We start from the raw sequence: 23,371 nt of genomic DNA, 5'->3' as shown, positions 1-23,371 counted from the left end.
AAGAAAACAGTATTTAAAATGCAGAGGGCTTTTGCAGGTTATAAAACAACAAACAAAAGGAGAAAATGTAACCCAGCAATTAACTGTAAAAAAACCAATGGTGCTTTCTAAGTAAATGTGCCCGCTTTCCAACGCTGAAACAGGGTGAAGATCAGAGGTGGGTTTAACAAAACCTGCCTTCAGGACGTGGTTCTCTTTCTGTCTGTCTTGCCTTCTGGTAGTGAGCTTTCAGGTAGTTTTGGCAAAGAGGATATTGCAAAAGTAATTCCATCCTTCCCTCTTCCCCTACCTTCACAAGACCTGCTTTTAAATATTATATGTTTTTCGTTTCAGTAACATATATATTCCTCTACTATGTTAGAATCCTTATTAACGCTGCTAAGCAAAATAACTGCTGGGTATTAATCTCTTAGGGGACTGGACCGTGTACTTGCCTGGACTTGTCTTCTCACTACAGCTCCCTACCCAAAACAACACCAAGGACACGGTGTCCTTCAGTTCCATCAGAGAAAGCTCCTGGGCCACCAAATCTAAAAAGATCAACTGCTTTACATATTTCTCCATGTGATGAGCGTGTGTTCATGTAATTTATGGTAGTATCTGGTGGCTTTGTGTATGAGTGTCATAGTTCCATAATGTGCCTCGGTGTCTCACGGAAATGAACCAAAGCAGGGCCACTGCATTGTGCAACAGGGGGATGAGTATTCACATCATAGTCTGTGGTGCCTTATGGAGTTGCACAGTGCACAACCTGGGCAACGTTGGGTGGTGGCCCTGATTGCTAAAGTCATTAGACAGGCCCCTGGGGAGCTTGGGTGTGTGCTGTTGGGAGAAGACAGTGTGTGCTTCAAGGGCAGTGGTGAAGGACATTAGCTAGCACGGGGAAGGGTTCACTCTGTGTGATTATGAGGTGAGATTTATATCGCCTGCCAAGCTTTAAGAGAGGCTGATGAAGGAAATATTAGGGCCCTGCTTCCTGGGAGGCTCTGACTTTGGGGTGTGGTTGACCTCAAACCCCAGAGGGGGCTGGGCTGTAGCCAGCAGGGTCCATTCACTAGCCTACAACTTTTCTGAAGGTGTGTCAGCCCTTAATGGACAGGGAGGGAGGGTTTTAAAAAAAATCTTTTTAATTAATAAAAAAAATCTGGTAGCACCTTAATGTCCAGGGAGAGCTTGCTTTCTCTGCAACCTGGAGGCTTCCCAGTGAGCATGTTTCATGGGAGGTGCTCTCTTCTGCCAGCAAAGTGTTCAAGCCAGAACTCATCTGCAACTGTTGATCTCTTTGGAAATCCTAAATAGAGCTGCTGAATTGTTGTCATGGTTACCTGGGACAGTTTCTGAGGCCAGAATGTTTTCAAGGAGGGCAGCCCTGAGCTGGGTATCCTGGGTTTCTGAGTAGGCAACTGACTCAAGAGAATTGCTTCCCGCTTCCTTCTCCCATGCTCCTAATCCCTAGCCAGGAACCTGATGTCTGCAGAGATCATTTTAGCTTCAGCCCAGCCCAAACCTACTACTGCCCATGCTTGATTTAGCCTTAAAAGATCAGGCTGACCTAGCAGCACCCTGACTATGGCTCTGGTGTGTCTCCTCCCTCTACAAACCAACATAGGTTCCTGGATTCACTCATGCATGCAGCTTCTAGGCAAAAGGCACTTGAGAAGTGGTTCTCTGCACTTCATATGTTAATAAGGAACTGACATTTTTGAAAACCTCTTATGAGCCCAGCACTTCACTTGTATCTCATGTAATTTACCACCTCCTAGCCAGGGAGGAATATCATTCACATTTTATCTATGAGGAACCAGGGGCTTGTAGTGGTGATGAGCTCTACAACTAGGACGTAGCAGATCTGGAATTCAAATTACCTGTTTGGTTCTAAAGATAGCCCTCTTTCCTTCAAATATGGCAGCCAGTTTAGTCACTAAGAATTGGCAGCCCCAAAAGACTCTCAACCATCTACTGGACATTGAAGATTCATTCATTCATTCATTCAATAAACATGTCCTGAGTCTGCTCTGTGCCAGACCCTCTGATGGCCACTGGGGACACACAGATAAATCAGACACAAGCTCTGCTCATGAAAAAACTAACTCACTGACAACCAGCAGTGAGTAAATGAGAGGAATCTGTAAGATGCTACAAAAAGGAGCAGTCAGGGAACTCATTTTGGAGGAAGTGACACCTAACTGAACCAGCTAAGTCTCAAGGTATGTCCAGTTGTGGGGAATAAACAGCAGAATCAGACCCAATCCCTAACACTTAAGGAACTCAAAGTAGAGTTACAGAGACAAGACTCATGTTCATGGCACAATGAAAAGACAAAAAAATCACCGATTAAGGTCCCAAACAGGTGTTCTACATGGAAGTATGGGAGGATTGATAAACTCAAGCAGCAGAAGTTGGGGTCATTGAAGAAAGGCTAGGGAAATGAAATGGAAGCCACCTTTTTTCATGAGATTCTTCTTAAAAGTCTTTGATCTCTCCCTTTTTTATTCCCGACTCTTGCCATAGTCACTTGTGGCTCTCCTCTGATTTCTTTTCATTTCTCATTTTCTACTAAAGGAAAACACTCACTTATTCAACATCTTTAGAGCGAGTGCTGAGAGCAAGACATTAATCTAGGTCCTGATTGTGGTCATAGTGGTGAGAACGTACAAATATGAACAAGACATGGAGCCCTTGAGCAGCAAATGAACAACCTAAATGATTAAAGTTTGAGAGATGTGAGTCCCAAACCAAATGGCATAAGGTATGAAATTATTCAGATTTGGAAAAGGGACTGTCATTCAGGAAAGATTTCATTGTAGTTGGTTTGTTCACTCATTTCTTCAGCATTCATTCACTGATGACTCCTATCTACAAGATTCTCGCCTCAAAGAGCCCACAGCTGACCACAGGTCCAGGAGACATAAACCACCATTACAATAGAGGGTGATAAAGAAGCATGAGATGTACACTGGGCCATGGATGTTCGTAAGAGGGAGCTCGGAAGACAGAGTTGGTAGCTTTTGAACCGATTCCTAAAACTAAGTAGGAGTTTACCAGGTGGAGAAGAGAGGAAAGGGAAAGTAAAAAGGCGCTGAGATTATATTTGGAGCACCTTGGTGTGGAGCGGTTGGAGAGAGACGAGGTGTTAAGATATACTGCCCCCAGAGTGGAAAAGCCTTGAACACCAGACTAAAAAGTTTGGTCTTTTTCAAGGAGGTAATGGGCAGTCGCAGAGAGGTCTGAGCAGGTGAGGACCCTAACAAGCTTTTCGTTTTGGAAATGACCCTCTAGTAAGCGAGAAGGGTGCACTAGAGCCGGATGGGGATGAGGGCTCAGCCACAGACGTTTACAGCAGCTGTATCTTTGTGCCTGAGACTGCACCAGACGGGAGCCTAAACTAAGCTGGAGGAGTTGGGGTGCGGGAATGGAAGGTGAAAGGAGAGTCCCGCGTGAGGTCTACATTGAGGACAAGGACATACGCAACTCCAGGCACCGCACAGCTGCCGGGAAAACCCGCCTCCTCTTCCAGATCCCTCTGGGGAGGAGCTCCGGTCAAAGCACGTGATGCCCGCGGAACCACGTTTACTATGGGCAGTCCTCCCGTTCATCCGCGGTTTCAGGGGTTGCCCCACCGATCTCCCACACCTGGACTCTTTACCGCAGTGCTAGAGGAATCCGTTCTCTTCCACGCGTCCCGCTATACTCCTCCTGCAGAGCGTGGTTAGGCGAGATAAACAGCGCAGGAGCCCTTTGCCCACACTAAAGATGGCGACCAGTTGCGTTCACTCTGGGTCGGGGGAGCGGGTTCCAGGCGCCAGGCCTCACTGGGCGAGGCGCAGACGGAAGGGGCGTCTCTCGAGATAACTTTTCGACCTTCCTGGGAGGGCGCCTGAGCCTAGGGGTGTGGCCTAATCTGAATTCTAGCAGATGATTGGCTTTTCGGCAGGTGGGCGGGGGTGTCTGCCCTAACCCACCCCTCCCTCTTCGAACCGGAAGTGTCTCTCGGTCTTTCCAGCTGGTTGTCATTTCACTCGGCTCGGTCCTACGAGAAGGACTCAGCCGCGGCTGCTGAACCCGGGCACCGGGAGGCGGTGGCAGCGGCGGCGGCGGCGGCGGCAGCGGCGACAGCAGAGGAGGAAGGAGGAGAGAAGAAGAGCCAGGCGGAGTCCGCAACTACGACAGCGGGGACTGCGGGACCGGGGTAAAGCGACGGCGGCGGCGACGACGGCCCAGCAACCGTGAGGAGAAACAAAAGCCTTCTAAATTACAGTTTTTTAAAAAATCTGGGGGAAAAAAGAGAGAGAGCGAGCAAAGGGGGGAAGGCCCTTCTCTTTTAGAGTAACTACGCTGGTGGGGTTTTCCTATTTTTCCTCTTTTTTCCCCCCTGCGGAGAATCGAACTGAGAGAACTGAACAAACCGCCCCTGGGTCCCATGAGGGAAAAAAACCCCGGAGCCGCAGAGAGGGGTAGAGGCCGAAACCGCAGGACCTTCCAGGTCGCCCCCTTGGTCCCCGCACCCCGGGGCCGCCAGCTTGTTCTCGTCGAGTCTCTCTAATCCGTCCTGATCGCGACACCCCCAAGAGGGAGAAACGGGTGTTTCCAACCCATTTCATGGGGGAGAGGAGGCCGGGGGGAGCCCCAGGAACAGCGACCGCAGCAAGATCTGCACCCAGAGCTTCAGGAACAGCCCCAGAGGCCAAAACTGCACCCCGTGAAAGATCAGAAACAGGACCAGGAACAGCAGAAACTTCCTTGCAATCATCTTTCCATTAGTCAATGCTGATTTCCTCTTCTGCAACCAGGAATTCGCCTCCCACCCCAAATAACCTAATATAATCTATATATATAAATATATAATATATAATGTTCTTAAATTATTCCTGATTTTTTTTAACCAAGCTGCCAAGAAAAGAACGTATTCTCCCCTTAGCCCTATTCTAATTTTTACGTGAGTGAATCTAAACTGCTGAAGAAGACCATATGTGATTGTTAAATTATATATATATATATTTTTACTCCGCGCAATGCTTATTCTTCTACATCCATAGATGCTTGAGAAGCTGTGTTTTTGTCATTCATGTACGTTTTCCTTTGGAAAAAGAAAGCGCCTATTTTACTAACCAAAGACTTGATTTTTACCCTCTTCGTTTTTATTCCCTCCTAGAATAAGTTGGATTCATGTCAATGTTTTAAGACATTTTTTTCTTTTTTAGTTTTTTTCTTTCAGAGACCAGAATTCCAAATCTGAACTATTTAGGGTGATAAGCTGCGATCTTTGAGCTAGCTAAAAATAAGACATTTCAAACAAGCAACTTAAATTTGGGGTAGAGGATACAAAGGCGTGAGACATCAGGTTGTTTTTTTTTTTTATCATAAGATTCTGAGCCTAAAAATAATAAATGGGGGATTACGGGTTTGGAGTGCTAGTGCAAAGCAATACTGGGAATAAATCTGCTTTTCCAGTCAGATTCCATCCACATCTGCAGCCTCCACACCATCACCAAAATGCCACCCCCAGCCCCGCTGCTTTTATAAATAATAACACAGCTGCCAATGGCAGCAGTGCCGGGTCAGCTTGGCTCTTTCCTGCCCCGGCTACCCATAACATTCAGGATGAGATCTTGGGATCAGAAAAGGCAAAAAGTCAGCAACAGGAACAGCAAGACCCTTTAGAAAAGCAGCAGCTCTCCCCCAGTCCAGGTCAGGAAGCTGGAATACTGCCTGAAACTGAGAAGGCAAAATCTGAAGAAAATCAAGGGGACAATTCTTCAGAAAATGGCAACGGGAAGGAGAAAATAAGAATCGAATCACCAGTGTTGACAGGGTTTGATTATCAAGAAGCCACGGGGCTAGGTACTTCAACCCAACCCTTGACATCTAGCGCGTCGTCTCTTACTGGTTTCAGTAACTGGTCAGCAGCGATAGCGCCTTCTTCCTCTACAATCATCAATGAAGATGCAAGTTTCTTTCACCAGGGAGGGGTCCCGGCTGCTTCGGCTAATAACGGTGCTCTGTTGTTTCAAAATTTTCCCCATCATGTCAGCCCTGGCTTTGGAGGCAGTTTCTCTCCTCAGATCGGGCCTCTCTCACAGCACCACCCCCATCACCCTCATTTCCAGCATCATCACAGCCAGCATCAGCAGCAGAGGAGGTCTCCTGCCAGTCCCCATCCCCCACCTTTCACACATAGAAATGCTGCTTTTAACCAGCTGCCTCATTTGGCGAATAATCTTAACAAGCCCCCCTCTCCATGGAGCAGCTACCAGAGTCCCTCTCCTACACCGTCTTCTTCCTGGAGCCCAGGAGGTGGTGGATATGGTGGCTGGGGAGGTTCCCAAGGCCGAGATCACCGCAGAGGGCTGAATGGAGGAATAACGCCCCTGAACTCCATCTCGCCTTTGAAGAAAAATTTTGCAAGCAATCATATTCAGCTCCAGAAGTACGCTCGCCCCAGCTCTGCCTTTGCTCCTAAATCCTGGATGGAAGATAGCTTGAACAGGGCTGACAACATTTTTCCTTTTCCGGTAAGATTATGTTCCATTAATAGATTAAGATGAAATAAGGAAACGGCAGGGTGTAATATCTAAGTAACGAAGAGAGTTTGAATTGTCTGTATTCATATCAGAGCTCTTCTTAGAAAACGAGTTAATTACCAGACATGATTTTGGCAGGAGAGGAGTATAATTTGGAACAAAATATTCAGCTTTTTTTTTGGTAAATTTCTAATTGTTATCTTCCCCTAGATAATCGTCTAAATCATCATAATTATGAATACCAGGTAGCTAGTGATGTCATGATTATTAACTATAATACCCTTCTAGCCTGACAAGAGAATCGTGGTTGGTTTTTCCCTACTTATTTAAGTGAGAATAAATAATGTAGATATAAATATATTTCATTGTGGAAACTGATGAGCATTTTCTACCCATTTGCATAACTATATAACCTCGCAAATTAATTTTTGTCCACTGTAAGGTAGTGATTCACTGAAAACCAGCTACTGAATTATAGTTTTCTCACTGGTTGTATTTTAAACCTGAAACCTCTCTGAACCCTGCGGTCTGAACAGTTTGAATTCATCAATTCGGCAATTCCTGTTAAACCTTTTTGCAAATTCTGGCCTGCCTTGTGTCAGTTAAGGACTGCTAGAAAAATGATCTAAATATTTTCTTCATCCCCAATTATTTTTGCATACTATGAAACTGTTGATCTCAGAGTGACTCTTTTATGATGCCTTTCACCCATTTGTTTATTTTACAGTGTTAACACTGGGGGTGTAGATAATTAAACCATTCCTAAAAATAGACCCAGGCAAAGATCACTTGTCTTTCTTGCCACCAGTGTATCCTTATTCTGCAAGAGTCACATTGTTTCATGTTTTTTAATTAATGAGCAGCCAGTCTAGTTGATAGACAGAGGATAAAGGGAATTTCATAGTTAACTGAACATCAGATGCCCCACTAAATTTGTATACTTTGGGGGTATGATCATTTATATGTGTTTAGGAAACTTGTATGGGTTTTAAGCTAACATTGAATCAGTCCTCAGAACAAATCCCACAAGATAAGTTCTGTTATTATTCCCATTTTAGAGATGAGAAAATTGAGTATCAGCAAGATATAATAACTTGCCCAAGAGCACACAGCTGATAAGAGTACAAACTCTAGGTTAAAAAGCAAGGATTAAAAAACGCTACATACATGTGTACGCATACACATGTGCTATATCTAGAGGGTTATTTTAGAGATCTTTTGGCAAAGGCTCAAGCAGATTTCAAAATAATTGCAATGTCTCCATATATGATGTCAACACAAGTAGAATTATCTGTTTTAATTAATAATTTGCTCAGAGGGAGGGGAGGTTTGCTAAGAGAACCCTGTGTCATTCCAAGGAATTAAATATCCCTTCTCGAAGGATTCAGGTATAATGATTAGGATGTATCTTAAAATATTTGGTGAAATCTAGTTAAAAAAATTTTTTTTTAATAATTTTTTTGCCCAGGTATAAAAAAAGCTGTTGGCTTTTGTTTTTAGAACGGGTTTTTACTCAAACTGAAGAGAGCAGTTATCATGCTTTAGTGGTCAGGTGAAAGGCTGTTTGAAGACGTTGGCAATCCCATGAAGTCTATTTTTAAAAAGTTGGTTTTGATATTCCTTTGCACATAAATTTAAGGGAAATTTAATGCAAAGGTAACTTTTATGAATTATTTATATATTCCCAATTGAAAAAATCTAAGACGGCATTCTCAACATTTTAACTGGGTTAAGATTGGCTCAGAATTAAAAATACTTTTCTATTTTGCTACTTATAAAGTGACAGAATGAATTTATGTGACCTCATAGTTTGTTTTCCATTCTCAGTTTACTGACTTTTGATAAAGGTTTGCTTTGGGAAAAATAAAAATTTCAGAAAATGAATAAGCTATATGTATGTGCGCATTATTAATATTTTTATGGAGCTAATGGGATGTGTTTAACATGTGAAATTTTTTTAATCAGATGGTTTCTTAGAGATGAAGCTGGTGTATGAAATACTAGTAGACTAAGATTGATACTAAAAGATACTGTTAGAAACTAACTCTTCCCTTAGAATTGTTGTCTGTTATGCTGAGAATGGAAAATGGATGAAATTTGGTAGGATTAGAAACTAAATTGTTGCTTTCTGTTCACCATCCCCACCATTTTTAGGAGAGTGTGTATATTTCTGTGTGTGAGAGAGTGAAGAGAGAGAAAGAGAGAGGTTGGGAGCTGGGGAGCTGAGAGCAAGCATTGGGTTGAGTTGTAAGTCACAATAAAAATAAGTGATTTGAAAAGAATCTTTATGACAAGAAATTCCTAATAGGGTTTTGAAAATATAAGAAGGTAGTAAACTGAGTACCGTGGTGCTTACTTAAATGAATGCAGTTCTGTGTGTGTGTGTGTGTGTGTGTGTGTGTGTGTGTGTGTGTGTGTTTTAGAGAATTATTCTTTTGAATAATTTTTTGGCAAAAAATACTGTTTTGAGTTGATATGAATTACTTGGTTAAATCTGATATGAAAAGATTTGAAGAAACATTTATTTGACTGGGAGCCCAGGCACCTAGGTTGTGGTCTTGGCCCTATCAGTGTCATAGCATTTGGGGACCTCAGTTTCTTCATAAAATTGGGGCTGGTGGTGACCTAGGTGATTCCTAAGTTCCTTATGATTCTAAAGCAAGCTACTGTGAAATTTAAACTGCTGCAATCACAGTCCATACTTTCTTCTAAACACTGCTATCTTATTTAAATTTATTACCTTAAACACTATTAGTTTTAGGAAAGACATTTTATAGATTAGTAATTCAATTTCTGTTGCTTTTAGAAAGAATTCCTTAGGTGTTATAGAGAGATCTTAAAATTTACCACAGAAATTACAGGATAGAATTTACATGGCTATATTATAATATTGGTATTCAATCAAAGACTAGCATGGAATTATTATATTAAAAGGAAATAATTTACCTGAAATGTAACTAATACTGGGCAGTGTTTATTTTCATTTGAAATGAATCAGAATGGTTTTTACATTTATTTAATATAGGTTTGGGTACATACAGTGAATTAAAATTCATGATGACATTTTAAATTAATTTTGGGGGCCAATCTTAACCTTCTCTTTTATCCATGTTTATGGAGCGGGAGCAAAGATTCCAAATATGTGAATAATCCTCTAAATAACTGATATGACAGGCATTATATTTTGGGATTTTCTTTGTATTAAAATTTGTTTCTAAGTTATTTTTGCTTAGCTTAAAGTTTTCATTATGTGGATGCAGATAACATGCCTGAAATCCAGTTTTCAGATACAACTAAACTAATATGTATTTAATAATAGCTAACATGCCTTTGATAGTCTAAGTGTTTTACATGTATTAACTCATTTAATTCATTCAGCAATCCTATGAAGTAGAAATTATTATTGTTATATTACTATTCACACATGAGATTTGGTTTTTAAACATTATACTACAGTGTCTTTTCACATAGACATGTTACAGATGGCGGGGGGTGGTAAATGCCTCCCGGAAACATGTAAGATGAAAGAAAAATATTTACAGTGAATCATTGATACCTGATGATTAAAAGCTGATTATAAAGTTTTGAAAAGTAGAAAATAATAGAATATATTTATTTGTCAACTTTAAAATATTAAATAATATTCAAATCAATATTTTTTTGTTTGATTTTAGTACGTACTATATACTAGGTACTGAGCTACGTGCTTTCACATATGTTATCTCACTTCGTGTATAGGATTTCTCAACCCTATGAGGCTTAGTTTTATTGTCTTAATTTCAAAATGAAGAAACAAGGGCCATGTTTATGTGACTAAAGGCATGATTTGACCCTTACATTAAGGGGAGGAAAATCCTACCCATCCTGCCAAACACATCCTGGAATCCTGATGTCCAAACCAAATAATATATTGGGGCACCTGCCAATAATTAATTTGAATATAGCAGTTCTTTGGAGGGGTACCTAGATCTTCTGTCCTTACAGGAATGTAAAGGAGAATTGTATGCTATATATCCTAGTACTCTCTTATATTCAGCTCAGTTATGCCCCCATCTCCATTAGCTAAGAACCAAGAAGTAGACCAAAATGAAAAAAAAAAAAAAAAGAGAAAAGAAAAAGGAAAGGGGGGAGACAAAATCTGTTACAAAGATGATCCTAAAACTTGATTGATAGGGAGACATTTTAGGATTTGGAGCCCATTTGCTCTTACTTGGTCACCATGGATTTGTTAAGTTGTCTTAACCAGGCAAATAATTTATGTTACTTTAATAACTCTCCTTGTGTTTTCAGTTTATTGATCCTCAAAATTATATATGGCATCTTACATCTGAAAACAGAAAGTTACTGCATCGCTTCAGGTCTGAAAGTCATGGTGAATTATCAATATTAAAATTATCTAAAGTGCAACGTTATTACATTTTTGTTTTCTCATATAGTCCCAAGAGGGATATAGGAAACATTTTCTTTGACTTTGTATTTATCTATATTAGAAGACGGGAAAGTAATTTTTTTTAACTGTAAAGTATGGGTTGGATGGTTCTGGCTCCAGCAGAATTGAAATATTGGAAAAGTTTGGGAAAAGGCTACCAGATGCCATTTTACACCTTTTTGTAGAAAGCCTTTTAACTAGGTTTAATTGCTTTTCTGATGGAATTGAAACTTGGGCAGGGTAGTTTTTTGATTATTTTTTGATGTGTCTTCAGGGAAGCCATGGAATATCGTCAACACACTGTTCCAACATCTTTCAGGAAAAACCTGGTTATTGCAAGCCTAGTGAACGTGCTTGTTGCTAGTTGCAACTAGAAAGATGTTATTTAGTTCATGAGTTTATGCTTTTGAGAATAATTTTTGTTGGTGTTCACGAGAAAGAATTGGAAAAGTAGTCTTAAAGTTAACATATGCCTATTTTGAATTTTACAGTCTAAATCTATTTTCCTTACGACTTTTTTGCTCTTTCTATTAAGGAAAATAAGCTTGAGGTTCCATTATCACATTTTTTCAGCACTATATTTTACCTCAGTTTTTGGTCCCATCACAGATGAGATAATATATTTCTCTTCAAGGCAGGGAGCTTGTAACATGAGCATTCATTTTAATTTTTCCTGACAAAAGTCATTTTGTATTTAATTGTTCAAACAAAATTGTTCTTGAGGAAATTAAAGTATATTTTTACCATGATAAATTTATAGCAGTGTAGAATTTTTTACTTCAAAGTTAGCGTAGATTCTCATCATATCATATAATATTGGAACAGAAGGCGTTACACTTTCAGGTTTTCAGAAAATTCTCAATAGAAAGATAAAGGATCTATATAGATCCTATTTTTAATCAATTTCTGAAGCTGACACTTGGATAATTACTGAGAAAGGCTATTGTGTGAAGCCAAAAATGTAGTAGACTGAAGCACAGGCCCTGGATCCAAACAGACTTAAGTTTGATCTGAACTCTAGTTAGCTGTGTGACCTTGAGCAAGTCACTTAAATTTGAGAACACAGACCTAGCAGTGAAGGGTTATTCTAAGGTACTTTAAATATGTGGCCGTATTAGGTAGCTTACATTTTTTTGTTTAAAATAAAATTAAAATCTCTAATATTGAGTAAAATCAGGAAATTAAAATAACTACAAAAAGCTTGGGTATCTATGAAAGATTTTGAGCAGTCCTTAGTTTTGCTTATCTTATCATATATGCTCCACTTCTCAGAGTACTACTTTTAAATAAGCTAGATGCAACCCAGGACAGATAAAACATTTAGCAGAATTATCAGCTTTCTTGAAGAGAAGTTTTAATAATTGTTTATATACCTAAACATTTATTAGCATTGGCAACCTGCATCTTTCAGTAGTTTGAAAGATTTTGCCTATTTTTAAGAAATTTAGAACATTTGATTGTTTTTGTATACATTAAAGGAGACTACTTTTTTTTAACATCTTTATTGGAGTATAATTGCTTTACAATGGTGTGTTAGTCTCTGCTTTATAACAAAGTGAATCAGCTATACATATACATATATCCGCATATCTCCTCTCTCTTGCGTCTCCCTCCCACCCTCCCGATCCCACCCCTCTAGGTGGTCACAGAGCACCAAGCTGATCTCCCTGTGCTACGTGGCTGCTTCCCTCTAGCTATCTGTTTTACATTTGGCAGTATATATAAGTATATATAAGTCTCACTTCATCCCAGCTTACCCTTCCCCCTCCCTGTGTCCTCAAGTCCATTCTCTACGTCTGTGTCTTTATTCCTGTCCTGCCCCTAGGTTCTTCAGAACCAATTTTTTTTTGTTTTTTTTTTTTAGGTTCCATATATGTATTAGCATACGGTATTTGTTTTTCTCTTTCTGACTTACTTCACTCTGTATGACAGACTCTAGGTCCATCCACCTCACTACAAATAACTCAATTTCATTTCTTTTTATGGCTGAGTAATATTCCATTGTATATATGTGCCACATCTTCTTTATCCCTTCATCTGTCGATGGACCCTTAGAAGGAGACTGTACTTTAATGAAGAATTTATGATTTTGTTCATTAAAAGACAGGAAAAGGTGCCATAGATTTGAATTGAATATATTTTAGCTTTTATCCTGGAATTAAGTTCTGTTTTTTATATTTTAATTAATTTATTTAGCATATATTTATTGAGTACCTGCTATGTTATGGACTAGGCATAGGTAGATATCTCATAAAAATTGTTTTGATTTGATTCATAATGTATTTCTGACCTGTGCGAATCTTTGAATGATACTGAACATGCATTTTTTATCATTGTAAACAAATTAGCAACTAGCCCAATAGTTATATTTCATTTTAATCCATGAGCTGTTTAAACTTCAAGGCAAACTAACAGGTTCAACTTTAGGTATAACAGAAACAGTGTGTAAATGACAGTTCCAAATATTCTATTAATGGTCACATTTATAAATATACACCTGTACACAACATGTGCTTTTTTAAGTTCTGTGACAAAATGGTACTACAAAAGGCAAACTTTAGCCTGTGGGTCACAGAATTTAGGTCTCATTACATGTCAAGGAAAAAAACTCCATCAGTCACTTACAGGTCCTCCCTCATGTTTGCAAACTGAATTTTTAAAGTTTAAAGTCTTAAGCTGAAGAAGTACTTTTCATATTGTAGAGTATTTAGATTGGGCAATTTCTATTTGCTGCATATTTACCAGATATATCCCAGTCATTGCTTTCTTTTAGCTCTAAAATAAGTTATAGTTAATTCCTCAGTATTATACACTTTAAAGCCATATTTATATTTAAATGTTATGAACATACTTTTAATAATAGTTTTCCCCGGTGTTTTTGAGGAACGCATCTGGTGCTAGTCAGTAAAATAACTGCTGTAGCCTTACTGTCTCTAAGAACCTTAAAAAGAACCAAACAATGTAAGAACAGTTGCTACTCAGAAAAACCTCCTAATTATCATATGGAAGTCAGATCTGAGTTTCAACGATGGCTCTGCCACTTACTAGCTGTGTGACCTAAGGCAAGCTCCTCAACTTTCCTGATCCTTCATTTTCACATTTCTTTTGTCCAGTGTTTTTGAAGTAAAATGAAATATGCCTAATATTTGGCTTCCAAAAGATTCTGTTGGTATAAGAAAGTCATCAAATAGAAATATTAATTCAAAATTTTGCAAATAGCACAGATCCTTAAAAGGTGAAAACCATTGTGTAACTGGTGTATGGTAATTTGAGTTTAACTCTAAAGAAGAATTTTATAATCTGAACTATAATTTTGTTTAATAAACTCAGTGTACTTAATAGTGGGAGTCAGCCCAGATGATGCTCCCATTTTCTTGAACATTGCTGGAAAATTTAGTGACCAACTGGTTTTTTTGTTTGTTTGTTTGTTTCCTCTTTGGATAAAGTTTATCCCCCCAAGTCTTTTTCATTTCTTATTTTGGAAAAGTTTAAACATATTCAATAATAGACAGAGTAGTGTATAGCAAATTCCCATGTACATACATGTCACCTGGCTTCCAACAATGATCAGCTCCTGGACAGTCCTCTTTCATCCATCTTCCTAACTGTCTCTTCCTGCTTTCATGTTATTTTGAAGCATTTCCCAGGTATTGTATCATTTCATCTGTAAATGGTTTAGTATGTGTCTCTAAAAGATAGTCTTTTTTTCCCATCTTAAAAACATACAAAAATATCTTCTAGTTGTTTTTTAAAGAAAGATAGTGAGAAATTGAAGCAAGGCCCACATTTCTGTTGTACCTGCTCAGCCTGTTTCACCGCTCAACCTGATGCTAATCTCTAAAGAAACCACTCTTGGCCGCATCTCCCTTCTAGGTCAAGAAGGGTGCTGGTGGTCACATGGCCGTCAAAAAAAAAAAAAAAAAAAAAAAAGAGATCCAACAAGACACCAAAACATCAGCTGATGACCACAAATTTGGGAGGAGATTGTTCAGTTTTCCTCTCTTCATTACAGCCTTCTCCTGGGTTCAGGCTTCTGTGGACTTGGGGGAAGGATCTCCAAAAGGAGAGAGAACAGGACAGGACTGAGAGCGTTTTGGTTGTGTTTTTGTTTGTTAATGTGTTTTTGTTTTTCCGAAGGGAAATTTAAAGGTTTGGGGTCTTTTGCAGGCCTTTGGACTGCATCACATTTTTTTTCATCTCTTGCTGTTTTTCAACCCACAAATGTTTGATGCTTTCAATGGACTGTGTGCTAGGAGTACATGACCAAGGCAGACATGCTCGTCCTCGTGAACTGTACAGTCTGGTGACCTCTTGCTCTGTGCCTGCGTGTTGAGAAGTGCCTTCTGATCCGGAGACTGGCGAACTAAGGATGTGGCGGGGGGAGCTGTGTGGGCCCAGAGGCCGACACTGGGCACAGGCTGCCTTTTGACGTTGCTGTCAAGGCTCATGAAAGAGAAGAGACATTATGGATGTTATGGGTTATAGGATACAAGCCTCAGTTTAAGAATAAAGATTGTGTATTTGGGTGACCATTTTCTCTGCTGACTCCGGACCCTGATCGGGCCCAGCAGATGTATAGCAGAGGACTGCTGACTGCCAGTAAGCAGCCAAAGATAGAGGAATGGCCAGAGGGTCTAAATGACTTCATTCCTTAGGGCCTAGTTTTAGTAGCTCTTCCCACTTTCCTGAACTAATGACCTCTTGCCCCGAATAGCTTATTAGGTAGGAAATATCCTTTTTTCCCCTTTTTTGTTTCTCTATGAAAATGAGCTATAGGAAATAGCACAGAACAGCTGAATTATTCAGATACAAACAATACCTAATTTAATATGTTAGTTTCGGGCTCTTTTCCATTTCACCAGAGAGAGAAGGGGCAGAGGGAATGTTTATTGAGAGGATCTCCTAGCTGGCGGGCGTGGTGCGGACCTTGTCTCATTTCTCCGCATCCCAGTTTTATAAGGGAGGTGGGATCCTTATTTTCATGATGAAATCAAGGTTCAGAGACAATGCAGAGTCAAGATCAGTTGTCTTCTAAGTGGTGATTTACACGCAGGTCTTGGACTAGATTTTAATTATTTCCCTCTGCCAGGCAAGGTGAAAATGAACAAATAGTTAACAAGAGGAAGGGGTCTATTGATTTAGGACCTGACTAATCAAGTCTAGAATGCCAAGTTGTGTGTTTAATACAGTCAAGTGGTGACAAGAAATATTTACCACTTTAAGGATTTCTAATGGTGAACTTGAATGTGGTTTATTTAGTGAAGGTGGGATAAAAGAAAATTTTCTCAAAGGCTTTCTGGAGAGATCAGATTCATCAGTTCATGTGGAAGAAAATGGAGCTATTGATCCAGTCAGGGTAATACTCCAAAGACATTGATTCATTTTGTTATAGTTTATTATTCTATTAGGAAGCACTTGGTAGCCCAAGATCTGGAAGACTCTGCCTCATTATAAAGCGGTCCTAATGAGAAAGCACTGACTGAAGAGGGATCCTGCTAAGAAATATGAGATGCTATTAAATGTGGTTTCTCCTACTTCAGGTAATTACCTCTTTCACTTTAACCTCTGACACTTGTTCTCTGCATTCAGACCCTGTATACAGTGAAGGATTTCATACCTTGCAGGTGTTGATAGATTGGAATTTCTAGGTCATGACAAAGCTCATTTAAATGGACCACTTTTCTGAGCTTCTGCTCTGAAGTCAGACTCCACCACTTACTTCGTGACTTTGAGGGCAAGTAGTTAACTTCTCAGAACTCGTTTGCCTAAAATGGGGGTGATAATTGTATCCACTTTACATGATGGTTGTGAGGAACTAATGTACATAAATCATACATCATTCATCTGAGACACAACACAGAGCCAGGAGGGACATGTTAGCCGCTTTAATGATGATGGTAACGATGATGAGGTACTTACTGGATGCTCCACAGTTGCTACAGTCTGTGGCTGTGGAGGTGAGTGGAGCTCGCAGTCCAGTGGCAGAGGGGGTGGGTAGCTCTACCAGAACTTGTCAATATCATGTGGGCTGTCAGCGTTCTAGGGGGATGTGGGGAAAAAGGGACTTGTGCCTGCACAGGGATGGAAGGGTCATCTGGTAGTGGAATCTTGAAAGCTGACTATATTGCCAACCTTTGGTATCTGTGGCCTTAAATACTTCATCCAAGAAAAATATTTACATTTTGGCAAATTTTGGATTAAAACTCCCAGAGTTACCTTTGATTAATTATGGGCTGTGCTGGCATCTCAGGCTTCCTATTTATTTTGGCAGCTGATACACTGGCATAGACTTTGCCTTTCAAACCAAAATATTTTCCTTTCCCTTCTTCACCAGGGAAAGTTTAAGCCGGAAAGAGAAACTTCCATAAGCTGATACAGATACCTAGCAGTCTGAGAAGTGATGCTCACAGTAATGTATGTCTTTATAGGAAGGCAATGAGTAAAGGGAGTAGCTGAATTTTGGCTTTGGTTCTTAATAATGTGGGCACGTTCAATTAAGTACATTTTGTGTTTTAGACCAGTTCTAGTAATGCTAAAACATACTAACTCAAGTATAAGAAGACAGGAACAATTAATGGAGTGGTCAAGGTGGTTGTTCTGTTGAAACTGAACTGAATTGTAATCTTTTATCCAATTTATGCATCTTAGAGCTTGGAAGAGAGGGCTTTGATTTGGGTTTTGAGAGCAAAGCCCTTTCTCTTCATAAGGAAACCTTAGAATGGTTGATGTAGAATATTTAAGCTGGACTGCATCACAGCTGTCAACAGAATGTAAGCTACAACTCACACCCCCAAGTATCTAATGAAGTTAACCTGTGGAATGGAATTGCTTAACTCAGTGGTTCTCAAAATGTGGTCCCTGTCTTCACTTGGAAACTTGTTAGAAATGTGAATTCTTGGACCCTACCCAGACCTACTGAATGAGAAACTTGGCGGGTTGACCCGGTAGTCTATGTTTTGACAGGACCTCCAGATGATTCTGATATACTCTTAAGTATGAGAAACACTGGCTTACATTATCCATCTGGATTTTTTTTTAAAAGCTACAAAAATGATAATTTTGGTTTGTGGCATAATTGCAATCTGGTTGTTCATCCTGATTGTAATGGACCCAACAGGTTCACGTCCTTTTTGTGGCTACTCTGGGATGTTATAAAAAGACATGTCATCAGTTCTTTGCTGACATAGGTCTTCCTATTTTGCTGTGGCAGTCAGGATTATTCAGGTGTATATTAAAAGGACAGGTCCTGCTGTTTGAAATACTAATTTGTTTTGTCAGAAGGTTATTTTTATCAACTTTGATTTTCATAGTGGCTTGTGTGGTTTTTCCTTTAGAAATTGTCCTGTGAAGTAGAGATGACAGAAACTGAAACCAACAAGTTACAATTCAATATATTAAATACAATTAATTTTTACAAAATAAGAAGAGGTCTACACATTGTAATCAAGTTTGCTTTGCTGAGCCTTGAAAATAATTGGTGGTCTTTTATTTTCATTCATGGTTATTAAGCTCACATGTTCTAGAGTCAGAAGGCCTGGGTTCAGATTCTGCCTTCTCCATTACCTGATGTTGGTAAAGTTACTTAATCATGCTAAACTTCACTTTTTTCATCTGTGAAATGGAATAATAACTTAACACTTAATTGTATAGGATTTTTGTGAGGAATAAATGAGAATATGCATGTGAAGCATTAGAGCTTGTTAAACGTTAGCTGCTGGTACTATTATTATTGCTATTACTACCACTTCTGCTCCTGTGGTTGGCCGTAGTTAACCTAGAGATGCATTTGTGTTAGGTCTTTAATTTGTGGACCACATCTATCTGTCATCTCAACAGGAAGAAGGAAGATAAAGCTTCTTTATCTCTTCTTATGTTTTTAGTATCTCCGACATTATCCTATATTACTCTTATACTAATTTTTGTTCTTTCTTTCATTTATTGAGTCATATTTGAGTGCCTAATGTTTGCCAGGTGCTAGCCAGCACATTCCTGCCCCTAGGACCCTTATGGCAGACAGAGTATCTCATTTATTCTAATATATCTTAACTAGTGTGGTCTTTTGCCATGACTGTTACTTTACCCAAGGCAGCCCATTTGCTTTGGAGTGAAACTTGGGCTTGCATCCTGACTAAGCTGCTGAACTAGGTAGGCAGTAACCTGTCTGTGCTGCAAACTGTGGATTTTCTCTAGTCTTAGTTTTTGTCATTAAAATGAGAATAATAGGGCTTCCCTGGTGGCACAGTGGTCCAAAAAAAAAAAAAAAAAAAAAAAGAGAATAATACAATCTAACTTAAAAGGAGGTTTGAACATTAATTAAGACGGTATTTAAAGAGTACCTAGAATAATGTCAGGTACTCAGTAGATGCTCAGTAAAGGGTAGCTCTGCTTTTCTGCTTTTTATTTCTGTAGTCTGCCAAGAGAAACTGGCAGCAGTGGGTTGAAGCAGATGAGTGTTTTTTTGTTTTACAATAGAGTCTTTGAACTTTTATTGGAAATCAGGACATCCCCCTTCAATAAATTGTTTTAAGTAAGTTTTTTGGAAAATGCTTCTTATTTTGCATTATGTTTAGCATAATGAAAACGCAGTGACTGTCCTTTTAAGACTATAAAAGTTCATTTTATTATTAATTAGTCATTGATCCCCCCACCTTTTTGTGGGCAAGAAGTGATAAACTTTGATCAGTCATTCTTGTTCACATCTTTGATTCCTTCCATACCCATCATAATTTAAACTGCAAATCTTGAAAGAGCACAGACTATCTTAGGATATCGAAAAGCTAAAATACAAGTGTATTTTGTTTGTGGGAAAGGAATATCAGAGATCTAATCAAACTCTTTCCTTTTTTGGATCAGGAAAAGGGTCTAGAGGATGAAAATGCCAAGCTCACATGACACTGCTGGCTTCCTAGTGCCTAATGCTCGGTTCCACTGATTTAGGCTGATGTTCATATTTTGATAATCAGCTCAAGTTCAATCAAGAAGAGCTGTCACTTAGCAAGGTTTCTATTTTATAGTTAGTTTACTTTCTGGGAAATGGATTCTAGAAAATAGGTAAGTGGTTTTGATATTTGGCTCAATTAGCAAGCCAGAAAGGAAAAATCAAAGGATGAAATATAGAAATCAAAGCACTCTTGACTTGTCACTTTGGTTCTTGGGCAGGAAAACCAACATTGTTTGTGCTGTTCTTATTCCTTGGGTTTATTTGTGTCTGTACCCCTCCACCTACTTCTTAATGACACAGACATTTACATTTTGGTCCTTTTTGTAAAATTAGATACTTAAAATAGACAGAAAAAAGTCGGTGAGGGAGTAATCAAGAATGATAAACTTTGGACCCTCTCTGAGAACAGAATGTTTACTTGACAAAATATGTGGCTTGAAACTCTGAATTACCATAGCATCATAAGAAACAAAGTGTTATACAAATGTAAAGTAGTTTATAATAATTGTAATTGCGAATAAGGTTGGATCGTGGGAGGAGTACATATTAGACCAGGGTTGGCAAAAATGTGGTGCTTGTGCCATTGGGTCTGTATCTTGCACTTACAAGTGTCTGTTGAGACACTGTTTTCTTCTAATTCCATTCAGAGCCTGAAAATTCTTCTCAACACATTGCATCTGAGAGTCAGTACCAGTTGATCAGAGTTTGTGTATTGGTATTTATTTAGCATCCTTGTATTAAATCGTGACAAATGAAAGGAAAGCTAGTATAAGTGTAAAAAGGATAGAGGGCTTTTTGTTTGTTTGTTTTTTAATCCCACAAAGCATTACTGAAAATTTAAATATTCATTTAGGATTTTAGTTCTAATGTACCAATTAGAAGTCAGTGGTTATTTTAGCAAAAATCTTTATATTCTAGGCAATAGGCTGAGGGGGCGGTATGAAGTGGCTTCGCTAAATTATAGGTGAAAAGGAGGCTTCTTTACTTACTGGATGGAAACAGCTGTCATAAAACAAACAAAAACACTGTATAATATTCTTTATCGACTGATTCTCTTGGGTGCTCTTGTCATTCAGTGATTGGCAAAATGCAAGTTCTGGAAGTTCACAGGTTGCTTACTACTTTAGTTGCATTAAAAAAAAAAAAAAAAAGGCTGAGGTCTCCTCTTCCATCTCTCCCCACCACCATTACATTTTGACCCAGAAAACCCCCTACAACTCTACAGCCGGAAAGGGGATGTATAAAAACAAACCTCAAGATAAGGAAATAGGAGAAAAGAAATATTTCCAACATTTAAAATAAATTACTTGAAGGAATTCATTCATTCCTCAGTTGAGGAAACATACGCAGTCTTTCTAAGCTGCCAGGCCCTGTGTGAGGCACAGTGATACGGATACGTGGAACAAGGCTTCTCAACCTGTTTCACATCATGGCACGCATAGAAAATGATAATATAGAAATAGAAATCATCTGCCAGGGAGTTCCTGCCACATCATGCCCTCTGGGCAGTCCTGTGGGTTGAGGAGATGATATCTTGGCACACCCATCACCCTTTGGGAGTTACAAACATTGGGAACTTTTGATGTAAGACATACTTCCTACCCTTGGGAAACTGACAGAGAACATAGGCAAGGGAACAGACACTGAGCATTAGTGTCTCCAAGACTGGTTTTGCTGTGGAGAAGAGATAGTGGCTGGCCTGATTTTGAGTGTGGTGCATAGATTGTTGGAGGGAGGACAAATCCAGCTACTGCAGAAAGAGATAGCGGAATTTTGTCTTAACTTGTTTCTCCAGTTATGCCTCAAATCCACTTGGCTTCCGAAAGAATGTGCAATAAAGTTTTGATTTAATTCAGGGCTTGAGATGAGGAAGGATAAAAACAGAAGAGTTTTTCCTTTTTGTGAACACTAACCTTAGAAATTCTCATTCTGGCCGCCTGTCCTCCTGCCTCTCTATGGACCGTATTGAGAAGATGAGGACAATGAGGAAAGGATCAGGAGGGAAAGTGGGAAAGATATTCTGCAAGAGCCATACCAGTTGGGAGCCGAAGAGCATGTTAAGGCATCTGCTCCCCTCCCATCTTCATCCCCCACCACCCCCGGGAAAAAAACCTGTAATGCTCTCTACTTTAAATATGGATTATATCCCAGTGTAACTGCCCTTGGACCCCTCAGGTTGCAGAAGTTAAAAAAAAAATGTTTGTATCCTAAAACAATTCAGTGAATATTACTGGATATCTGTGTGGTGGGTGGGGTCAGGAGGGGTGGTCCCTATTTCATGGAAGGATAATAATAGTACAGGGTGAGTAGTGTTATGGAAGGACAAAGGAGAAGTGTCAGGATGATCAAAAGGACTACTTTTGCCCTATCAACCTTAAAGTTCTAGAGAAGCTGGAAGGTGGAAAAGTGAGATCCCAACAAGTGTGGAAAAAAAATAAGGGATAAAATGAGGCGAATCCTTTTACAAAGCCAAAGCTTTGAGTTAAGAAGTAATGAGAGAGGGCTTCCCTGGTGGTGCAGTGGTTGAGAGTCCGCCTGCCGATGCGGGGGACACGGGTTCGTGCCCCGGTCCGGGAAGATCCCACATGCCGCGGAGCGGCTGGGCCCGTGAGCCATGGCCGCTGAGCCTGCACGTCCGGAGCCTGTGCTCCACAATGGGAGAGGCCACAACAGTGAGAGGCCCGCGTACCGCCAAAAAAAAAAGTAATGAGAGAGAAAATGTAATAAAGAGGGCTTTGGAAAAAACCTCCTTTTCTTTAATACCCTTGCTGTGGTCTTTATACGTGTTAATGTGTTTATTTATTCTTAAGGTGGGTCAGAAACATGTATTACTTCTTCCCTTCAGTATTTAATTTGAAAACTTTTTCATCTACTTTTCACTGTCAAGCTAAACTTTAATTTTAGTTATCTCTAGTACTTTTTGTCCTGAAGAATGCCCCAGCAGTTGGGGTGGTTGTATATTTTCAGATTCCTCACCCACTCATGAAGTGCATTTTGTTAAGCCGAGGTTTAGACCAGCAGTGTTCTCCACACCCTGTCTTTCCTTTAATGGCAGAAAAATCAAGAATACTTTGCACATACTTGCACAAGAATACTTTGTAAGACCACTTGGTGGTCTTACAGACATTTGATGATTATTTTCAGATCTTGGCTTATAAGTAAATGTAGCTATTCTGAATAGCACATGTAGATGCCACCTTAGTAGATTACTGCCAGAGCAAGTTTGGGAAGCTTTGCCACATGACTGCAATCTTAAGTGACAGAGAAAGATTATGAATTCTATTTTTACATTTATTTAATATTCTTAACCATATGAAAATTAGTTTGTTTTTGCTTTGTTCATGAAAGTTATGCTTTTATTGAAATTATTATTAGAAATCAAATCAATCTTTGCTGAGCCCTGGGTACCTAACTTTTGTGGTTTTGGTGTTTTGGAAGTGTTAAAAATAAAATGTAGTAATAATGTGCCTTATACAGAGA

At 39.4% G+C, this 23,371-nt stretch overlaps 1 protein-coding gene across 2 annotated transcripts in view; it reads left to right on the top strand.

The window, feature by feature from the left end:
• The first annotated feature begins 4,015 nt into the window (after positions 1 to 4,015).
• Positions 4,016 to 23,371, top strand: part of CPEB4 (cytoplasmic polyadenylation element binding protein 4) — a 63,915-nt gene continuing 44,559 nt past the window's right edge. For both annotated transcript variants that reach the window (XM_024753343.1, XM_024753342.1), the window contains exon 1: positions 4,016 to 6,512. In XM_024753343.1, the coding sequence (XP_024609111.1) occupies positions 5,388 to 6,512 (1,125 nt within the window). In that variant the 5' untranslated portion in view covers positions 4,016 to 5,387. The remainder of the gene's footprint in view (positions 6,513 to 23,371) is intronic.

The sequence above is a fragment of the Neophocaena asiaeorientalis genome, unplaced genomic scaffold (genome assembly GCF_003031525.2).
Source record: "Neophocaena asiaeorientalis asiaeorientalis breed wild unplaced genomic scaffold, Neophocaena_asiaeorientalis_V1.1 scaffold268, whole genome shotgun sequence".
Taxonomy (NCBI): domain Eukaryota; kingdom Metazoa; phylum Chordata; class Mammalia; order Artiodactyla; family Phocoenidae; genus Neophocaena; species Neophocaena asiaeorientalis.
This window is presented reverse-complemented; position numbering and strand designations above follow the sequence as displayed.